The sequence below is a fragment of the Balaenoptera physalus genome (assembly GCF_965194825.1).
Source record: "Balaenoptera physalus genome assembly, chromosome: 16".
Taxonomy (NCBI): domain Eukaryota; kingdom Metazoa; phylum Chordata; class Mammalia; order Artiodactyla; family Balaenopteridae; genus Balaenoptera; species Balaenoptera physalus.
The window spans coordinates 83,703,828-83,724,986 of record NC_138898.1 but is presented as its reverse complement, the minus strand read 5'-3'; the positions used below and the strand labels follow the sequence as shown (position 1 = coordinate 83,724,986).

General features: G+C 41.5%; 2 protein-coding genes across 2 annotated transcripts in view; both read left to right on the top strand.

Annotated features, from left to right (window-relative positions):
* The window catches only part of HIP1 (huntingtin interacting protein 1), a 169,913-nt gene extending 161,653 nt beyond the window's left edge, over positions 1-8,260 (top strand). Inside the window, exon 33 of the mRNA XM_082432304.1 lies at positions 517-8,260. The gene's annotated coding sequence lies outside the window, so the exon portion shown is untranslated. The remainder of the gene's footprint in view (positions 1-516) is intronic.
* Positions 8,261-8,352: 92 nt separating this feature from the next.
* LOC309646213 (nuclear envelope pore membrane protein POM 121C-like) overlaps positions 8,353-21,159 on the top strand; it is a 28,606-nt gene continuing 15,799 nt past the window's right edge. The window contains exons 1-5 of the mRNA XM_082432298.1: positions 8,353-15,559; positions 16,510-16,725; positions 17,030-17,188; positions 18,800-18,880; positions 20,320-20,491. Of these exons, the coding sequence (XP_082288424.1) occupies positions 14,991-15,559; positions 16,510-16,725; positions 17,030-17,188; positions 18,800-18,880; positions 20,320-20,491 (1,197 nt within the window). The 5' untranslated portion in view covers positions 8,353-14,990. The remainder of the gene's footprint in view (positions 15,560-16,509; positions 16,726-17,029; positions 17,189-18,799; positions 18,881-20,319; positions 20,492-21,159) is intronic.

Sequence of the window (21,159 nt, the reverse complement as noted above, 5' to 3'; positions counted from 1 at the left end):
CTCCTGGAAGACATTCAGTCTTCTGTGATTGCTGCTCCTTCCCTGATATCTGCTCCTCAGCTCGGCAACATGTCTCTGTTCAGGGTTCTGTTCTTGGCCCTCTTTTAACAGATGATGGTCTCCTGTAACATCTCCTCAATTACCAGGGTGATTTAGATGGTTCCTTAAGCGCTCTCAACTAACAGGACTTCTAAGCTCTAGGACTGCATTTTATCTGTCTGTAAGGCAGCTTTGTGTGCCTTTTTTCATACCTCAGACTCCTAAAATCTGAAGTCACAATGTTCACTTTCTGTCCCTATCTCCCACCTCTTGTGTGTTCACTAAACTCACCACAGTCACTAAAGCACGAAACTGTCAGATTTTACTCTTAACCACCCTTGTAGCCCCATCATTCTGTGAGGTGCCAGGTCCTATACAGCTGCCTCCATCGTTCTGTTATTTGTATTCTTACTGCTCTCCCACAGGTACCCCAGGCTCTGTTTGGTTTCTTAATTTAGTTTTCTTTCTGCTCCTCAGGCTGGATAATTTCAAAGGACCTGTCTTCAAGTCTTCTGGTCTTTTATTTCTCAAATCTGCTGGTGAACCCCTCCAGTGAATTTTTCATTTCAGTTAATGTACTTTTCAGTCCAGAATTTTTGGTTGTTTCCTTTCTATAATTTTTTTAATAGATATTCTCATTTTGTTCATCTTTTATGTTCCTGATTTCCTTTAGTTTCTTTGTCCATGGTTTCCTAAGCTCATTGAGCATGTTTAAGATGGTCGATTTAAAGTTTTTGTTTAGGGACTTGCCTGGTGGCACAGTGGTTAAGAATCCACCTGCCAATGCAGGGGACATGGGTTCGAGCCCTGGTCCAGGAAGATCCCACATGCCACGGAGCAACTGAGCCCGTGTGCCACAACTACTGAGCCTGCGTTCTGGAGCCTGAGAGCCACAACTACTACTACTGAGCCCACGTGCCACAACTACTGAAGCCCGCGCGCCTAGACCCTGTGCTCCACAAGAGAAGCCACCGCAGTGAGAAGCCCGCACACCGCAACAAAGAGTAGCCCCTGCTCGCCGCAACTAGAGAAAGCCCGTGCACAGCAGCGAAGACCCAATGCAGCCAAAAATAAATAAATAAAATAAACTTATATTTAAAAAAATAAAGTTTTTGTTTAGTTAGTCCATTGTCTGGGCTTCCTTAGGGATGGTTTCTGTCAAATTGTTTTTTTCCTTTGAATGGTCCATGCTTTTCTGTTTTTTTGTTTTAAAATTTTTTGTTGAGAACTGTACATTCTAAGTGTTATAATGTGGTAACTCTCAAAATATGATTCTTACTCATTAGGGATTGCTAGTTTTTGCTTGTTGAGGGTTGGAGCTGTTACTTTTACAAACTGTTTTTGCAAAGTGTGTATTCCTTGTTTTTCTGTGGTCACTGAAGTTTCTGTTCCATTTTCTCTGCAGTTAGTCAGTGACCTGACATAGATTTCCTTAAATGTTTGACTCTAAATAGGGAGGTAGGAGAGGGGTATTCTGTCTCTTTAAATCTGATAGATGCCCCCGGGAAAGGCAAAGCTGCCAGTAGGGTCACATCCAAGGCAAGCATCTGTGCTGATCAAACTGTGTAACTGCAAACTTTTTCTTTTTTTTTTGGCCCCGCGGCATGGCATGTGGGATCTTAGTTCCCTGATCAGGGATGGAACCGGCGGCTAGTTCCCTGATCAGGGATGGAACCGGTGGTGCCCCCTGCAGTGGGAGCGCGGAGTCTTAACCACTGGACCACCAGGGAGGTCCCTGTAAGCCCAAACTTTTGGAGGACAGTGATTCCACCGTCTACTCTGGCATCAGCCAGCTTCTTCAGGAATGCAGGCTGCTATCCTGACAGCTGCAGCACATCTGAGGAATGAGGGATATTGACTAGTTTGCACATGCTGCTCACTTGTGGAAGATCAGCAACCTTTCCCTTCATTGTTATAAGGACTCCTCTGGTTGTTAAAAGTTTCTGGTCATGCTCCAAGTTCCAGAATAGTTGATTTCAGTCTTTCTTTGTAGCTCAATGACTGCTTTGGTGAAGGGACAAAGCCCTAGTTCCTACTCTGCCATTTTGTGTGACATCACTCTGAGTCATATTTTAAAAAATACATATTCTGATAATCTCTTTTTTCTTAATTGGTCTGTTTAGATGATTTACATTTAATATACTTTTTGATTGGTTAGGATTTAAGTCTGCCATTTTACTTATTTTCTGTTTATTCCCTCTTTTTTTGTGCCTCCTTTTCCCTTTTCTTGCCTTCTTATGGGATACTTGAACATTTTTTAGTATGTCATTTTAAGATGGCTATAGATTTTTAAAATATAGCTCTCTTTGTATAGGTTTTCAGTGGTTGCTGTTGAGATTATATTACACATACTTATGATAGGTTACTAGTATCAACCTTTTACCAGCTTAAGTGAATGTAGAAACTTTACCACCTTTAGGTCCCTTTTTTCTTCCTTTACGACATTATTGTCTTAAATTTTACCTCTACATACATTGAGAACCATGCGAGACAATGTTATAAGTTTGCTTTCATCCATCAAACATAACTTTAAAAATTCAAGAGATTATATCCACACAGATATTTACCCTAAAAATTGCTTTTTCTTCATTTCTGATGTTTCAAGCTGCTGTTATTTTCTTTTCATTTGGAGAACTTTTCCTTTATCACTTCTTTCAGAGCAGATCTGATAGTGGCAAATCACTTCATTTCCTTCATCTCTTAATATCTTTATTTCACCTTCATTCCTGAAAGACATTTTCACTGGATACAGAATTATCGGTTGTCATTCTTTTCTTTCAGCACTTTAAAAATGTTTTGCCACTTTCTTCTCTCCTCTATGGTTTCTGATGGGGAATCTGTAGTTTTTCAAATTTTTCCTTCTCTGTAGGTAATACTTTGTTTCTCTCCAGCTGCTTTCAAGATTTTTCCTTTATTTTTAATTTTCAGACATTTGATTATGATGTATCTGGGTGTTGATTTATTTGAGTTTATTCTTTTAGGGTTTGCTCAGAATTTTGAATTGGTAGGTTTATGTCTTTTGCCAAATTTGGGAAGTTTTCAGCCATTATTTCTTCAAAAATTTTTTGTGCACTGCACTCTTTTTCCTCTCCTTCTGGGACTCCGGTAACATGAGTGTTAGATCTTTTGTTATTGTACCATAGGTACTTATTCTTTTTTTTTTCTGTTTTGTCTCTTTTGTTCAGATTGGATCATTTCTACTGATACATCTTTAGGTTCACTGATTCTTTCCTCTTAAATCTCCATTTTGCTATTGAGTCCATCCAGTAAATTTTTTACTTATTTTAATTTTTCGTTCTGAAATTTCCATCTGGGTTGTTAGATATTTTTCTTTGATGAGACTTTCTATTTTTCAATATGTTTCAAGAGCGTTCATAATTATTTCTTGGAATATTTTTATGACAGCTGCTCTAAAATCCTTGTTCAATAATTCCAGTATCTTTTTCACCTTGCAGGTGGCATTCGTTGATTGTCTTTTCTCATTTGAGTTGTTTTTCTTGGTTCTTAGTATGAGGAGTAATTTTTTATTTTATCATGGACATTTTGAATATTATGTTATGAGGCTCTAGTTTTTATGTAAATCTTCTATTTTAGCAGGAAGTCAATATCAATATGTTTATATTCAGAATGCACATTCTGGTCCAATTTTGTGGGCTCTGGTTTGAAGATCAATTTCGTTTTCACAGCCTTTGCAGAGCGGTTCTGGCCTGCCCCACTTGCGTGCTACCTCGAGGCGGATTTGAAACCGCAGAGTATTCCACATTGTAGTTCAATTCCCAGAGCTTTTTCTGTGTTGATACTAGTTGGTTTCACACATGCACTGCTTGGGAAGGCATGACCAGTACTTCATACACATATTTAGAGAATCCCTTTTTCTAGCTCCCTACTCTCTATTTGAGAGGGGATGAGGTGCCACTTTTTCCAGTTATTTAATTAGTGCAGGTTGTGGATAGTCAACAGGGCTCCTCCCCACAGTCTCCAGTACCTGGTGGGGAGGGGAGAGATGCCACCTCTGCTTTGCTGGTACAAGATGGGGATGGTGAACAGGGCTTTGCCCCACAGTCTCTACAGCACCAGGTGGGGAGGAAGAAAGGTATGGGTTCTTTTGGGGTGTTTGCCTAGAGTAGGGTGGCTGTAAGCATCCTGCAGAGCTACCCTCCTCATGGTCATTTGCTGGAGAGAGTGGGCTTTTTTTTTAATATTTATTTATTGATTGATTGATTGATTTAGCTGCGCTGGGTCTTAGTGATGGCACTCGGGATCTTCATTGCTACGTGCGAGATCTTCTTTGTGTCATGCAGGATCTTTAGTTGCAGCATGTGGGATCTAGTTCCCTGACCAGGGATCGAACCTGGGCCCCCTGCATTGGGAGTGCAGAGTCTTAATCATTGGACCACCAGGGAAGTCCCAGAATGGGCTTTTTTTAGAGCTTGGTTTTTATGGTTTTTTTGTTTTGTTTTGTTTCGAGAGGGGCTTGTTGGCATTTTTCTAGTTGCAGACTGCTCTAACACCCAAGCCAAAATATATAGGAGGCAAAACAAACAAACAGACCACCCAAGGAACTCACCACTGAGTTGTCCCTTGAGGCCCCAGCCAGTCTGCCTTCTTTTCTCCACCTTTTGAGAGGTTTTTTGATAGTTGTATCATGTATTTTGAACAGGAATTTTGGTTGTAATTAGCAAGAGGAAGATGATGGAATGTGCATACTCCATCTTCTATGGAACTGGAAACAACATAAAGCATTTAAAATTGTTTTCTTGATAAGTTTTAGAGCGTAACTTCTCATTTTAGTAACAGTACATTTGTTCCTGTGTAATGAAGAATCGTACCCATTTTGTGTATTATGTCTCATGGTCTCATACTGCAGCAGCCAGTAAAAACCGAACTCCAGTATACAACCCAGACCATCTTCCTAAAGAACTCTACTCTTCAGCCCCTCTGCCTTGGTACTCTGGGCTCATGAGACCTCTCCAGATCTTCTTCCTTGTTTCATCTGTCCATTTGGGCCCTCTTCTCCAGGTGGCCAGCTGTAGCCTTTCAACCCTTGATGAACTTATGGTAGGACTGTTGGGAAGATTAAATAAACTAATACATGTCAAGCACTTAAAGCAGCAGCAAGCATAGAATAAGCAGTCCTTAAATCATAGTAGTGGTTGTTATACCCTCAATTTGGCATATCCTCAGCTTTAAGTAAAAGAAACCCAAACTGTCTATGGTGTCCCACCAAAGTAGGGAAGTCAGATTCTTGTCAGCTTCAGTTTGAGGATGAAATTCACTCATGCAAACATTTATTGAATGCTCACCATGTTGAGTATCAAAAGATGAACAAATAAGACACAATCCCTGTCTTCAAAGAGCCCAGAGACTAGAATGGGGAGTAATGTATATGTGAATGAGCACAATTAAGTAAATAAATGCAATGAGGGGCTTCCCTGGTGGTGCAGTGGTTGGGAATCCACCTGCCAATGCAAGGAACACAGGTTCAAGCCCTGGTCTGGGAAGATCCCACATGACGCAGAGCAACTAAGCCCGTGTGCCATAAGTACTGAGCCTGCGCTCTAGAGCCTGTGAAGCCACAACTACAGAGCCGCGTGCCACAGCTACTGAAGCCTGGGCGCCTAGAGCCCATGCTCCGCAACAAGAGAAGCCACCGCAATGAGAGGCCCGCGCACTGCAAAAAAGAGTAGCCCCCATCACCGCAACTAGAGAAAGCCCGTGCGCAAGCCCGCGCGCAGCAATGAAGACCCAATGCAGCCAAAAATAAATAAATTTATATTTAAAAAATGCAGTGAAAATAGTCTGTGCAAGATAATGGGGACACCAGGGTGGGAGTGGCCATGTGTTTGGGGCTGAGGAAGGGTTCACAGAAGTGGTAACACTTAGGCTGAATCTTGGAAGGTAAGTAGCTTTTGCCCGGGTGAATAAAGGCATTTCATGCATAAGCAGGAGGAACAAAATTTCAGAAGCTTAAATCAGTGTGGCTGGTGGTTTAGTACCCACATAATCTGTCATATGTCTGCAGTTGGATTGAAATTGTGCGTTTAGAGAAGCACACAAGACAGACTCTAACCTGATTTACAGGGTCCTTCATGATCTAGTCCGTACTTAATTTGCTAGCTTTTTTTTTAATCTATTATTTTTGTTTTTCTTCAATTGAAGTATAGTTGATTTACAATGTTATGTTAGTTTCAGGTGTACAGCAAAGTGATTCAGTTTTACATATATATATCTATTCTTTTTTAGATTCTATTTCAGATAGTTCCCTATGCTATACAGTAGGTCCTTGTTGGTTATCTATTTCATACATATCTAGCTTTTTCTCTTGTCATGTGCATACAGATATTTATAATTTCATCTGATATAATGTATTAATACCTGCACAGTGATACACAGTGTCCATTCTTTACAAACCTCTTGGATCTGACTCTTGAGACGACCAGCAGCTGGAAACACATTCAATCCAAAGTATAAAATGAGAAAAAATAAATAAAACATTCAGTCATTGATCTGAATTGAGGATGAGGGGAAAGAGTACGGGGCAGCAGATGCTCATGTGATGGCAACTTAAGTCTTTAACTGTAGTCTTGCTGGATTTCCCCACCTCCATTGTGTTGTTGACATGCCCTGTGCGGTCTCTTTTTATCCACAGATACCTCAGGCATAGTTATTTCTACAGACTTCCCTTACTTTATCTGGATGAGACTTGGGCAGATTCAATTTTATTTTCCATGATGGGGCTGCTGGGGTAGGATAGTTACTAAAGCATGCAGCTTTTCCCCACTTTTCACCAGTTTGGGAGCAGCCAATGCCTGCTCTGTCCTCTCCAGTCTCTTTTTTTCCTAAGACACTGCTGACTGGAGGCTGCTTCTCTTCTCAAGGGATCCAGCACAGAGGGCATGAGCCAAGGCACATGGTATCTCCCATCTGTATCCTCCCCTGCAGCACTTTTCCCTTGCCCTCCAGGCTCTCATCACTCCGAAACGCAGCATTCAAACACACCAGCCTCTTTGGACTGCAACCTTTACACCTGTTGATTCCTCTACCTAAAGCTCTTTCCAAGGCTCCTCTTAGCACTTCACCCCCTCAGCCAAAGACAAGACTTCCTCACAGAGGCCTTTGCTGACTGACCCCCCTAGGCTAAGTTATACCCCCTTCCTATGCTATCATGACAGCCTGTGGCAGATTGAATTTTCTGAAGATGGCCACAGTAATATTTCCCATCACACATGCTCATCTTACAATATAACCTTAAAGCTTCTTCCATTGAGTGGTGGGAGGTATGTCTCTTCCCCTTAAACCTATGCAGATCTTTATGATTGCCTTAACCAAGTAAGGTAGGACAGAATGACTCTATGGTACTTCCCTGGCTAGGTCATCAAAATGCTGTGCACTTCCAGTTTTCCATCTGGGAATGCTGGCTCTTAGAACTAAGCTGCCATACTCCAGGGAAGCCCAAACTAACCCACGTGGAGAGACAGCATGGAGAAGAAATGTGTACATGTTCCCAGCCCACAGTTCAGCAGATGTCCCAGCTGACAGCCATTACCTATGTGAGTGAAGATGCCTCTAAGTGATTCCAACCCCGTACCATCAATCACCCCTAGCCTTTGAGTCTTCCTAGTTGAGCTCTCAGATGTTGCGGAGCAGAAACAAGCTAGAATCAAAGAGTCTCTGAGGATAATAAAATGATTGTTTTCTGCCACTGCATTCTTTATTGGTTTCTTATGCTATTAGTAACCGAAACAGTCTTTACTACTTTGGTAGTTTCAGTGCTTTTCTAACTGTTTGTTTAATGTCTGACTTCCCTGTCAAAGTACATCCTCCTTGAGGGCTGGTACTATGTCTGTAGCCCTCACTGCTGTATCCTGTGTAGTGCAAAGTAGGTAGTGGGTGCACAGTAAATAGTGGACTAATGACTAGAAGGTATGTGTTTCTTCCCTTCCTGTGGCAGACACCAGGCACGTGTTTCTGCTCCCAGAATTGCTTCTGGCCTGCGGTTCTGTGCTTACCAGGTTGATCCATCCCTCCCCGGGAATCACTTCTTTCTCCCCACCCTGACTGATCTATTGGTGAGAGATGCACCTGATTGTTTCAGCCACATTTTTAACTTACAGGTGGTGCCTATAATGGTTCACGCCACCTCTGCAGGGAACAGGATGGAAATGGTGAAGAAACAGGAGGCTAGGAGTTCCAAAGACAAACTTGGTGCATTTTTTAATTCTGTTAACAGTCTTGAGAGAATAAATACAGCTCTTATGTAGTTTGGTATTTTGTCCTTTCTGACAGTTCTTCACTGATAGTACTGTTGTTGGAGTTAACACGACTACTGCGCCATTGTGGACGAGCTTCAGGCTGCCCTCTAGTGGGAAGCAGCACAATAAAGTCCTATATGTATTACACCCTGAGGCGACCTGGACCTCTGCAGTGAAGAAAATTAGTGTAGGAACCAGCTCTGTCTTGTTGACTATATATAATCAGCACTTATGATATTACTTGGCGTTTAGTAGGAGCTCAACTAATATTTATTGAACAAACTAACCAACACGCACTGTTTATGAGCACTAGCACGTTTCTTGAGAGCCTACTATGTTTAAGACATTAAGCCAAGCACTGTAGATGATGTAAATCAGGGCCAGGTAATAAATATTTTAGGCTTAGAGGCCATGTGGTCTCTATCACAACTACTCCACTCTGCTCTTGTGGTGGAAAAGCAGCCACAGACAATACAAAATCTAATGAGTGTGTCTTGGTTCCAATGAAACTTGATTTTTAATGAGTAGCATATGATGGAAATGGTGGTGTGAGACACAAGATTAAGGCCCAAAAGGCACTGTGGCGTCCCCCTTCCTTGCTCTCCCTTGGATTACTTGCTCCGTGGGACGCCAGCTGCCGTGTGGTGAGGACACTTGAACAGTCCTGTGGATACGCCCGTGTAGTGGGGAACTGAGGCCTTCCGCCGACAGCTGGCGAGGACCTGAGGCCTCCTCCAAATCACCAGGCGAGTGAGCTGTCTTGGAAGCAGATGCTACACGTGGCTGCGGCCCTCACTGATGTCCTGATGGCCGCCTCATCATCCTGAGCTAGAACCACCCACTTAGGCCACTCCCAAATTCCTGGCCCTGTAAGAAAGGTTTGTTGATTTAAGCTACTAAATTGTGGGGTAATTTGTTATGCAGTGACAGATAAATACATCCAGTGTTCCAGCATCTTCCCCATTGGATTACAGTGGTGCCACTATAGAACATCAGTTGACCACATGTCTTTTTCTGGATATTCTCTTCTGTTCCATTAAGCTATATGTCTGTGGGGTTTTTTTCTGTTTTATTTCTTTTTTTTTTAATTGGAGTATAATTGCTTTACAATGTCGTGTTAGTTTCTGCTGTTCAACCAAGTATATCAGCTATATGTATACCTATATCCCCTCCCTCTTGGACCTCCCTCCTGCCGCCCCCCGCCCCCATCGCACCCATCTAGGTCATCACAGAGCATTGAGCTGAGCTCCCTGTGCTATACAGCAAGTTCCCACTAGCCATCTGTTTTACACATGGTAGTGTATTTATCTCAAACCTAATTTCCCAATTCGTCCCACCCTCCCCTTTCCCCCCGTGTCCACATGTCCATTCTCTACGTCTACATTCCTGCCCTACAAATGGATTCATCTGTACCATTTTTCTAGATTCCACATATACGCGTCAATATACGATATTTGTTTTTCGCTTTCTGGCTTACTTCACTCTGTATGACAGACTCTTGTTTATGCCAACATACTGTCTTGATTACTGTAACTTTTGCTGTAGTCTTGAAGTCAGGTAGTGTAATTCCTCCAATTTTGTTATTATTGTTTCTTTTGTCAAAATTGACTTGGCTATTCTGGGTTCTTTGCATATCCATATAAATTTTAAATCAGCCTGTCAATTTCTAGTTAAAAAACCTACTGAGATTTTCATTGGGATTGTACTGAATCTATAGATCAATATGAGGAAAATGGCTATCTTCATGTTGAATATTCCAATCCATGAACATGTATCTCTCCATTTATTTAGATCTTCTTTAATGTCTCTAAAAAATTATTTGCAGATTTACTGTAATGTTTTAGTGCAGAAGTCTTGCACATATATTGTTAAATTTATCTCTAAATATTTCATGTTTTATTGCTATTATAAGTTGCTATCAAATATTGGCTATATTCCATGTGCTGTACAACATATCCTTGTAGCTTATTTATTTATTTTAATTTATTTTATTTATTTATTTTTGGCTGCGTTGGGTCTTTGTTGCTGCACGCGGGCTCTCTCTAGTTACGGCGAGTGGGGGCTACTCTTCGGTGCGGTGCGTGGGCTTCTCATTGGGGTGGCTTCTCTTGTTGCGGAGCACAGTCTCTAGGCACAGGCTTCAGTAGTTGTGGCGCGTGGGCTCAGTAGTTGTGGCTCATGGGCTCTAGAGTGCAGGCTCAGTAGTTGTGGCACACGGGTTTAGTTGCTTCACGGCATGTGGGATCTTCCCGGACCAGGGCTCAAACCCATGTCCCCTGCATTGGCAAGCGGATTCTTAATCACTGTGCCACCAGGGAAGCCAGTAGCTTATTTATTTTATACATAGTAGTTTGTACCTCTTAATCTCCTACCCCATCTTGCCCCTCTCCCCACTGGTAACCACTAGTTTGTTCTCTATATATGTGAATCTGTTTCTGTTTTTGTCAGGTATCTTCTGAGCATGCGTCTTGCCCTGGGCATTCACGTGGCCTTCTAAATTCTCTCTTATACATAGATGATTATAAATGCTCTGATTACCCAAAGAAACTCTCCCCAGCTTTTCCTCCCAGACTTTAAGCAGTCTGCATTAATCTGTTAGGGGGTTGCCATAACAAAATACCAGAGACTGAGTGGCCTACACAATAGAAATTTATTTTCTCACAGTCCTGGATGATGGAAATCCAAGATCAAAGTGTTGGTAGGGCTGGTTTCTCCTGAGTCCTCTCTTCTTGGTTTACAGATGACCACCTTCTTGCTGTATATTCACATGGCCTTTTCCCCGTACACATGCATCCCTGGTGTCTCTACCTCTTCTTGTAAGGACACTAGTCATATTGGATTAGGGCCCCACTCATATGGCCTCATTTAACCTTAATTACATCTTTAAAGGCCCTATCTCCAAATACAATTACATTGGGCATTGGGGTTCAATATTCACATTTTGGGGGAACACAATTCAGTCCATAACAGCAGTCCATTCTGTGTCTCAACTGTCATATTTTGCCCCAGGCATCTGTGGTTTGTTCACCTTGTGATATTTTCAAGCAATGCCCACTACTTTTCTGGCCTGAGTTCCAAGTTCAGCAAAACAGAGATGAGTGCCTGCATTATTCCTTCAGGTAGCTTCCATACAGGTTGGAGCAGAAATACATGATAATTTGCAAATAAGGTATGCTCTGCTCCCTATGGAACCAGGGATCAGGTTCCCACACTGGGAATGCAGGTTTCTGTCTTCAAGATTGCTGCCAAGCCTGGGAATGGGTGGGAGAAAAGCAAGTAAAAATGCCACAAAGCTTTCTAACACTTTTAAATTGCTATTTTTTTGATTTAGCATTTGTTTGGTTTTTGTAAACTTTTGTTTTCCAGAGTTCTGATAAAGTTGGATTCTAACAGTCACTGCTTTGTTTTTTGATGTTTCTGGGGGGGGGGGATGGGAGCTTGAAGCTGCCTACTCTGCTGTTTTGTTTTGTTCAATTATGTTTTTAAAAGATTTAAATAATAAGAAAAAAGTCATAAATATTTACCTTTGTAGTTACCATTTCCAGTGCTCTTCATTCCTTTGTGCAGATGGAGATTTCCATATGGGATCATTTCCTTCTGCCTGAAGGACATTCTTTAACATTTCTTGTAGTTAGTCTGGTGGTGATGAATTCTTTTAGCTTTTGTATGTCTGAAGACACCTTATTAAAAGATATTTTTTGCTGGGATATAATTCTAGATTTACACGTTTTTTTTTACTTTCAGTACTTTAAAGTTCTTACTCTACTGTTTTCTCACTTGCATTGTTTACAACAAGAAATTTGGTATCATGTTTATCTTCTAGTCCAAGTCCAAGTCTAAAAGCAGGAAAAGACTGATGTCCCAGCTCAAAGACAAGCAGAGAAAGAGAATTCCTACTCATCCCTTTTGTTCTATTCAGCCCTTCAATGGATTGGTTGAGGCCCACCCACTGTGGAAAGCGCAATCTTCCTTACTCAGTCTACCAATTCAAGTGTTTATTTCATCCAGAAAACACTCTCACAGTAGTTGCATCTTAAATTTTTGTCCATTTGTATAGTTGTTTATGGCAGGAGGACTAGTCTGGTATCACTTAATCATGGCTAGATAGGCTGTTAATTTTCAGCTGCTTTTATACTATTTTATTATATGAATTATACCACTGTTCATCCATTCTTGTGTTCGTAGACGTTAGACATTTAGATGTATTCAAATTGTCAATTATACAAATGCTGCTGCAATGACTATCTTTGTACCTACAGGGTTATGAGATACATTATTTCTTCAACTTTGTGATATTGCCAAATTGCTCTCCAAATTATATCATTTTACATATCCACATACAGCACACGAATTCCAGTTGTTCCACATCCTTGCCAAAATTTGATCTTGTTGAACTATTACATTTTTCTACTTGTGCAAATGAATGCAAAATGTTATCTTGTTACATCGATAAACCATTCCTAGATTACTGGTGAGGTTAAAATATATATGTATGTGTATGTACATATATATATACACACATGCATATACATACACAATTCTTAACAATTGGGTCATCTTTTTGTTATTGATTCTTAGGAGTTCCTAATAAATTCTAGTTACTAATCCTTTTTTGGTTAGATGAGTTAGAATCGTGTTTTCCCGGTCTTGGCTTATCTTTTAGCAGCCTGTGTTGTCTTTTCCCATACAGAAGTGTTAAATTTTAATGTAGTCATATTTATCTTTGTTTTGCTAAATGATTTGTGCTTCTTCTGCATCCATTTCTTTGACCTCTAAACACTGAGTGCCCCATGGCTCAGGCCTTGGACCTCTTTAACTACACTAATTCCCAAGAAATCTTACTTAGTCTTGTGGCATCTGTACACTGATGGCTTTTACATCTAGCTCCTCTCTTGAACACCAGTAGTATATGATTATTTAAAGTACCCTTGCTGAGCAAGATACTATCTCCTTTCTTCCCTTATTGAAGTTTCTTGAATGGTACGTCCACAGCCGCTGCCTCCATTTCCTCATCTTCTATTCACTCTTTAACCCATTGCACCTTGGCTTTGTCCCACTATTCCACTGATACCAGTACTGTTTGAGATTTTTTTTTTTTTTTTTTTTGACTGCACCGCGCAGCTTGCAGGATCTTCGTTCCTTGATGAGGGATCGAACCCAGCCCACGGCAGTGAAAGTGCAGAGTCCTAACCACTGGACTGCCAGGGAATTCCCAAGATTTTTTTCTTAAGGAACACAGCCCATACCCTTTCCTTTTCGAATGAAGTTTGATATGAAATTACAGGCTATTGAACAGATAGAAGCAGAATTGCCCTGGCAATGTGTTGGGGAAGAGAAGAACTGTTTGTTTTTCTCATCTCTCCCAGTTGCTCCAGAGGCATCTTTTTCTGAGCCTTTCCTATCTTTCCAACCTCCCTATTCCACCAAACGTCCTAATCTCCAGCCATATCAAACTGTTTGCAGACTCTTGTGTCATACTCCTTTCCATCTCTGTGCTTCTGCAAAATCCTTCTTCATCTGCCTTGAACCTGCTTTAAGCCAATTCTCTTAGCTCAAGTAGCATCTCCCAGCCCATCTTCCCCTTTATCATTCCTTCCCTTTTTGTGCCTCTGTTATCACAGTTAACACGATGAATTGTAACTTTCTATTTACACATCTTTCTTCCCTACTAAACTCAGGGCTTCTAGAGATCAGAGACCATGTGTTTTCCCCCATTACTCTCTTTAATGTGTATCAGTAATAGAATGAGTAAATCAATGAATGAATGGCCAAGGAAGCTGAGCTAGGCCAAAGCCTGAATTAGCAGACCACCAAGTTTTTTTTTAAACAGTTTTATTAAGATATAATTCAAATACCATACAATTTCATAGGGTTGTGCAACAGTCACCATAATCTAATTTTTAAACATTTTTGTCCCGGCCGAAAGTAAACTCTACCCTTTAGCAGTCACTCTCCATCCCGCGATGCCCAACACACTCCCCGGACCTAGACAAACACTAATCTACTTTCTCAGGCCACCAAACTTAACAAAGTTGATCACAAATCCTAAAAATCTACCCGATTCTGGAGCATAATGTGAAATTTGGTAGATAATTGCCCCCCTTTATCAATGTGTACTGCAGAAACGCAAACTTCTATTGCAGCTTCAGGTCTGATCTGCAGTTTATTAGACTATTAGGCAGTTTGATAGGGAATTTATTAGTACCAGATCCACATTTAATGAGGGTGGATGGTTTGGGTTGGTCTTGATTTTTACTATTGCTGTTGAAGTCAACTCCCTTTAGCAGTTTATAGTTTGGCAGAAAACAGAGTAACAAAAAACTCGCAGCCTCAGGTAGCAATTGTGAAAGTGCCTGATAATCTCTTCTAGGGTGTTTAGCCCCCTAGAAAATAAGCATTACGTGAGTAGTCGCTTTCCGGAGCTTTTATTTCTAACGCGATTCTTCCAAGAGGCTCACCTCTGGATGGGTGCTGTGCGGGTGTACACGCGGGACAAGAATCACAACTGGGCGTTTAGCGAGGCGGCATTTTCTGATATGGGTCGGGTCTAGAGCGTCGCCAAATAGTAGCGTTTCCCTTCGCTGTCGCGCGTACGAGTCGCTTGCGCAGTGACGCAGTCGGCGCGCGGCGACGCGGCGCGCGGCGCACGGCGCGGTGCACGCTGGGATATTTAAGTCTTCCCCGCGGCGCGGAGCCGCGATGTCTCCGCCGGCTTCGGCGGCTGGAGGAGGTGACCGGCGGCGGCCGTTAGCGAGTGTCAGGGACGGCCGGGGCCGGGGCTGGGGCTGCGGCGGGCCGGCTGGGGCGGCGCTTCTCGTCCTGTCGCTGCTCGGCCTCGTGCTGTACCTGGTGCCGGCGGCGGCTGCGCTGGCCTGGCTGGCTGTGGGGGCTACCGCGGCCTGGTGGGGATTGAGCCGCGAACCCCGGGGTTCGCGCGCCTTCTCGCTGGTTCGGAACGCCAGGCGTCAGCGAACACTGCTCGCCTCGCCTCCGGCCAAGTCGGCAGTAAACGGAAATCTTCTAGAGCCGCGGAGCCTGCTGGAAGGACCCGACCCCGCTGAACTGCTCCTCTTGGGCAGTTACCTGGGCAAGCCTGGCCCCCCGCAGCCTGCCCCCGCCCCGGAGAGCAGGGACCTGCGGGAGAGGCCGGGCCGACGCCCACCCGCCCGCACCGCGCCGCCCGCTCAGTCGGCGCATCCCCGTGGCATTCAAGTTCACCCCTTCCTCCCCACTCCTCTCCTCCGATCTTCTAGGAGGCCTTCCCACCGGTAAGATAACCGTGATCTTTCCCACACCCTTCTCTCTGTCGACGGGCTTTGAATTGAGGACTTGACTTTCAAATCCGATTTTCTTTTTCATTAAGTCCAACGTGGATTCTGTGTCGTTTCGTCATCTTAAACACCTTGATCCGTGTCAGTCGTCTCCTGTCCCCCTTTACGCTTTGGAATGAGATGTGATGCCACAGCTGTTCCCTTCCTTTTAGTTCTTAAACCTGTCTGAATTTTCATACAGTATAGATTTAGCAGAATACTTGATAAACCATTAAGTATCCCTACTTCTAGTGAAAATGTCTTTATCTTTCGAGTGTAGTCATAGAGTATGTTTTGTTAGATTTTTTTTCTTTGGACCACTAAGAGAAATTCTGTGGTTAGCTGAGCTCAAAGAGGTGTTCCCAGGAAACACCTCTTTGATTGATAAAACTTGGTAGATAAAGATGATCAAATCACAGAGACAGTTTCATTTAGTCCCAATAGCTGAGTGATACAAAAGAATACAAAAATTTGGTGAAAATATTAGATTCTTGAAAAGTACATTTATTTGAGAAGATGAATGTTTAGGTGTTATTAGGTGTTAAAAATGTTTAACTTTGAGTGTATGTTACTGATGGATTAGCATACAAGAGTGAAGCATTCTTGAAAAGTTTCTCCTTACACATCCTAACACACACTTTTCTTCCATCGTAGTTTACTTGTGTGGGCAAGGTTTTCAATTTCCCTCTCAAATTGTTGAAGTCCATTGTAGGGACAGCTGTTAAGCAGCTGTCACTTTCTGCCCTTAGATGAAATGGGGGAAAGTTGCCATAAAAATACCATGTGTTCTTTGTTGCTTAGAAAGAGGTTTAAACTCTCTGGAAAATATCTGAACCCACGTGGTTCTTTAGTCATTTAAATTTTCTGACATTCCTTTAAGCTTCTTTGGTATCTCCCATTCTTCACAGGGATTGTGGGACTTTATCACATCGGTTTGTAATAACACCTCGAAGAAGATATCCAATTCAACAGACCCAATATTCCTTGCTGGGGGTGCTTCCCACTGTATGCTGGAATGGTTATCACAAGAAGACTGTGCTGTCTGCTCGTAATTCCAAAATGGTGTGCAGTCCAGTGACAGTGAGGATTGCTCCTCCAGATAGCAAACTGACTCGTTCTCCGATGTGAGTATTGTCGTTAAAAGAATAGACTCCTGTTTGTCCACTTTATTCTTTGGTTATTCCTGTGACAAAGCAGAAAAAGAAGTAGCTGTTTATTTGAATGAGAAATCCCAAATTCTAGTAATTGAACCATCTTTTTGTTTTGTTTGCTTTGGACTGTAGCTTTAATTGCAAAGGGCGATTTCTGTGAGTGTATAAATTATACTTTTGCTTGTTGGTTGGCTTCTGATGTCCAGTGATTGAAGTCTGTGCTATATGGCATGGTAATTAAAATATCTTGATGCTGGAATCTTATCTTTCATTGTAGACGAGAGCAAGTGATCAACTCAACACTGTCATCACCATCAACTAGTGCCCCAGACCCATGTGCAAAGGAGACCGTACTGAATGCCCTCAAAGAGAGGAAGAAAAGGACAGTGGAGGAGGAAGACCAAATATTTGCTGATGGCCAGGAAAATAAAAGAAGGTAACAGTCCCAACAGTAATAACAGGCCTCTCACGTGGGCTCCTGGGATTTGTTGAAATATAGATCACTCTCCAAAAGATGTAGAGGCCAGCTCCAGTTTGTGACCCTTAGTAGGTCCTGTTCTTTGGCTTTCATGGAAGAGCTTGGTAACAAGGGTTTTAATGCTGTTCATTTCCTAAGACACATGTTAGATAAATTTTGTAATTTACCTTTTCCATAAGTACTAGAGATACGCCAATAACTATTAGCCATGTTAGCTTCATACTTTTGATACAAACGTGTTAAATTTTATTTGTGAGAGAGCATGCTTAAAGTCTTCCCCTCACAGTCTCGTGTTGTTTAATTATTTGGGTGACCACCAGCTGCAGTATTGTGATCGTGCTGAGGGGAGTGCTTGGCAAAGAAAAGTGAGGACTAGGGTACGGTAGACTTATTAGTAATGAGAGTAAAACCAATTTCATTATTTTGTTTTCAATAACTTAATGAAAATGGGTGTTAAGGCTTTAACAGGCTGCAAAGGAGTCAGTTAAGGAGTCCAGTCATTTTTCTAATTCAATAAATTGAGTACCCACTATGTGCCAGAGCCTATTCTAGGTACAGCGGAGAGAGCTTTGAACAAGACGCAGTCCTCATGGGATTTGTTTGAGGAAAAGAGACCAAAAAATAAGGATAACAAAATAAGCAAGATAATTATCAATTATAAGTGTATAGAGATAAAAAAACAGAGTGATATAACAGAGGGTAATGAGAAGGGGGCTTCTTTATATAAGGTGGGCAAAGAAGTGCTCTCTGAGGAGACAGTGGACCCCACACGTAAAATCATTGGCCCCATTACCTAGAGAAGATTGTTCATATACTATAGGTTCAAAATTGGTCAGCTTTGATACTGTAGGTGACAAAATTGAGTAGGGAAATGTTAATCAGTGCAAGTGTATGTATGTAACGGGAAGATCACGTAATCATGACTAGAGATAGGATTGACAAGTGAGCAATTTGAGCTGATGTCAACTAGCTAAGTAGGAGTGGCAGGGGGTGGGGAGGTGTGGAGGTGGGAGAAGAAATAACTATTTTTATGGTGCAGATAGGTTTCTCATGTTCTGCAGGGTGGTAATTTTGCTTGACCCCAGTGAGCCTATAACTGAGGATTCTGTACTATCTTTCCCATGATGGGAATAAGCAATGATTATGTGCACCATGCATAGGCCCTTCTTGTATGTGATATGTAAAGTTTTTCCTTAATAGACTTGCCATATTAACCTCTAGAGCAATATAGGATGTGTGGGTTAATCCCTAAAGTGTTGTTTTTGTTTTCAATTTGGGGATGGTAGGATGTTAAATTTGTGATTCTGATACTTTGGTGAGAAGTTAGCAAATAATTGATACACCTGAAGAGTTCAAAAGGTCTTGAAGTATTTTCATACTTTTCTTATTGCCTGGACGCTCTTAGCGTAAATTTACCTTTTGGAATCTTTGGAGTTGAAGCATCCCTCTTCTTGTCTAGCATGGAACCTGTGCTCCATAGGAAGAGTATAGGGTCCCAAGAATATGGGAGTATGATTTAAGGGGAAAGAAAGTAACTTCATTTAATTGAGAGTTTTTTGATTTGTCTAGGCGCCATGATAGCAGTGGGAGCGGACATTCAGCATTTGAGCCCCTGGTGGCCAATGGAGTCCCTGCTTCTTTTGTGCCTAAGTAAGTGAGAATCCATGGGTGAGATACAGACTGTTGGAAAAGGGAATTATCAGAGTTATTGTCCTGTAGGCTTTCTTTGCTTTTCTGCGTTGCTTTATTAGTTCAGGTTAAAATCTTTGAAGTCAGAGAGGAACATTTTGAGTAACTTGCCACAATAACTATCTTCTAATTCCTTTTAATATTTTATCATTAGTATGGATAAAACACACTAAGGCTAAGAGGGTTTATAAATATATTTAATAACCAAGTATATAAACAGAAAGATCACAAGGTTTGTGCAATGGATAAAATGCAACAATATGAAATTTAAGATAAATATTAAATCGCTACATTTGAGTTTAAATACATTTGAGGAGGAATTTGCTGGGAGGAAAAGTGGCTCAGAAATATGTGTGAAAAGCCTTGTGGTAACGTATATGCTTAATTTGAGTCAGCAGTATGATATGGCTGCCAAAAAAGCTAATGTGCTCCTAGTCTGTGCTGATGAAGAACAAAGACTAGAACGAGGCCGGCGAGTGGCAGTCTTGCTCCTCTTAGTTCTTCTCAGATTGTCTGTGGAGTGCGTTTGGTTTGGTGTACTACACGGTAAGGATGTACACAAACTGAAATTCATTCTCAGTGGAGCAGCTAAGATTTTATGGGCTGGTGGTGGGTAAGGCAGTTTTGAAGGGGTATGAATACTAGCCCAGAGGAGGAAAATCTCAAGGAGAATAAGGAAATTTGGATAATGGTCTCCAAAATATGGAAGGACTGTCACGTGAAAAAAGAAAAACAATTTGCTCAGTTTGGCTCCAAATAATATCCATGGGTGAAAGTTAGAGGAAATACATTTTCATCCAGTATAAGAATAAACTGGTCTGTTGTTGAGTATCATAACAGGGGTTGGATGACTTATTCTACAGGAAAGATGTACAGGGAATTTCTGTTTCAGTTGGAAGCTGAGAAAAAATGGTTGGTTTCTCTTAACTCTGATTTTTTTAAAAAACAGTTGTATTGAGGTATAATTGGCGAATAATAAACTGCCTGTTTAAAGTGTACAATTTGATAAGTTTTGACTTGCATACACCTGTGAAACCATCACTACAGTCAAGATAATGAATGTAAATATCACCTCCAAAAGTTTCCCCATGCCCCTTAGTAATACCTCCCTCCATCCTGTCCCCATCTCCAGGTATCTGCTGATCTGTTTTCTGTCACTGTAGATTAGTGTGCATTTTCTAGAATATTATATCAGTGGACTCATATATTTGATTTTTAAAATATTTGGCTTTCTCTTCCTGACTGTCAGATATATTTAGCCAAACTGTTAATAATAAAATTAAGAGCATTATGCTCTTTTATTAAGTTTTTTTTTTTAAGAAAGATTTTGTGTCCATGGACGAAGCCTTAAAAGAATGTCTTTAATAATACATCTAACTGTCTTTTCCCCTTTTTATTAGGCCTGGGTCTCTGAAGAGAGGTCTCAATTCCCAGAGCTCAGATGATCACTCGAATAAGAGATCCCGCACCTCTTCTATGAGCTCCTTGACAAGCACGTACACAGGTGGCATCCCTAGCTCCAGCCGCAATGCCATTACCAGTTCCTACAGTTCTACTCGAGGTCTCTCTCAGGTACATTTGTCTTGCGCTGTGGGAGAAATGGGTTCCTAGCATTAATTAATCGATCAGCCAGTGTTTACTACCTGGTTATCTGTAGATACCTTCTATCTGTCAGATATTGGGATTATCACTAACAGAAGATACAAACCCTTAAGTGATAACTATAGACCAGTGGAACAGATAGAAAGCCCAAAAAGTAAAGCAATCATATGTGGGAACCTGATACAAGACAGAGGCATTTTTGCAGATAAATGGGCAAAGGACGAATAATTCAGTAAATGATATTAATTTAATCAAAAGGTAGATTGAGTCCAGATTGCATTGGATCATAAAAGAAATTTATCCTATAGGCATTGAGAATTTAATGAAAGTTTTTAAAATAAGAAGTGGTTGTAATTCTTTTTTAGAAAGAGGATGTAGTATAGCCTAGGGAACAGAGCAAGCTTTGCTACCAGACAGATGTGGGTTCCAGTCTTGGCTCTGACACCTAGTAGCTCTGGGGCCTTGGGCAAGTAAATCACTTAAACTCTCTTTGTCTCATTTCTAAATCATTGTTGTAAAGACTGAAGGTAGTGTTTGAAAAGTACCCATTACAGTGCCTGTTAATAAGTGGGTACCCAATATATAGTAGCTAGGAAAAAATAAAGCATGTGTGGAGGAAGATTTTCGAGGGGAGAAAA